We start from the raw sequence: 1,103 nt of genomic DNA, 5'->3' as shown, positions 1-1,103 counted from the left end.
TCTTGATCTCCTGACCTCATGATCCGCCCACCTCAGCCTCCCAAAGTGCTGGGATTACAGGCATGAGCCACCATGCCTGGCCTACAAACTTTAAGAATATAACCTTAGTTCTTCCCAAACCCACTCAGAATCTCACATCACCAGCAGTAAGTCCCGCCAATGAAGTCAATTTCCCTATTCCTGTGAAATCACCTTCATGGTTGTAAAGCTCAGAACTGAGAAAGTAAATAGGCAATAAACCCACTCAAATCCCAAACCAGTGCCCAGGGCCCCCCAGGATGGCCCACCGCAGCCAGAAGAGTTGTCTGAAAAAGTGACTCACCTGCACCACCCTCACCAGAGTTTCTGGATATTTCTCAAAAACTTCGTGAAAAGCCGCAGCTGGAAGCCGGAGGATGGTAGACGGGATGGCCGCGCGGGTGGAGACCGTTTTGTAAGGTGCAGTGTGGCCCTGTAACAACAGCTTCATCAGTCCCCGCTCTGTGGGCCCGGCCGAGCCCCCCACGGACTGTGAAGGCTGCTGGAAGCCCTGGAGGAGGCCCTGCCCACTGCCCAGTTACACGGCTCCATTCTCCTTCCCAGGCTCGGCTGTGCAAAGTGCTGCTTTTGGCACCAGCTGCACAAACCCAGCGGTGACCCCTGGCCTGGGCGCAGGGCGGCCCCACAGCACCACACAGAGCACTGAGAACCGTGCCCCAAACCCAGTGGTGACCACTGTCCAGGGGCACAGGGCCATTTTTGACTGTCCAAGAGATGTACGGCGAAGGACTGGCTGACAACAGAATGTGGGTAAGGGGGAGGCCCACAGGCAGCTACCCCACCAGACCTGGGCACTCACTATGGGGAGCTCCAACCACTCCCACCTGCCACTGAGGCTCCAGTATAACTACTCTTACTCTATATATTTTCTTTATTACACTGGAAAAGCTTGTACCCTCGGTCTGTTGCCTCAGCACCTGGGTGGCTTGCCAACACACGGAGGATGGCGCACGGAGGATGGCGTCCCAGTACTTTGGGAGGCCGAGGAGGGTGAATCACGAGGTCAGGAGATCGAGACCATCCTGGCTAACATGGTGAAACCCCGTCTCTACTGAAAATACAAA

General features: G+C 55.6%; 1 protein-coding gene across 2 annotated transcripts in view; it reads right to left on the bottom strand.

Moving 5' to 3' along the window:
- The window catches only part of PNPLA7 (patatin-like phospholipase domain containing 7), an 88,235-nt gene that overhangs the window by 61,046 nt on the left and 26,086 nt on the right, over positions 1 to 1,103 (bottom strand). For both annotated transcript variants that reach the window (XM_011957225.1, XM_011957226.1), the window contains one exon: positions 323 to 451. In XM_011957225.1, coding sequence (XP_011812615.1) covers positions 323 to 451 — 129 coding nt within the window. The remainder of the gene's footprint in view (positions 1 to 322; positions 452 to 1,103) is intronic.

The sequence above is a fragment of the Colobus angolensis genome, unplaced genomic scaffold (assembly GCF_000951035.1).
Source record: "Colobus angolensis palliatus isolate OR3802 unplaced genomic scaffold, Cang.pa_1.0 Scaffold44, whole genome shotgun sequence".
Taxonomy (NCBI): Eukaryota; Metazoa; Chordata; class Mammalia; order Primates; family Cercopithecidae; genus Colobus; species Colobus angolensis.
The sequence above is the reverse complement of the archived record's forward strand: the minus strand, read 5'-3'. Positions and strand labels throughout refer to the sequence as shown.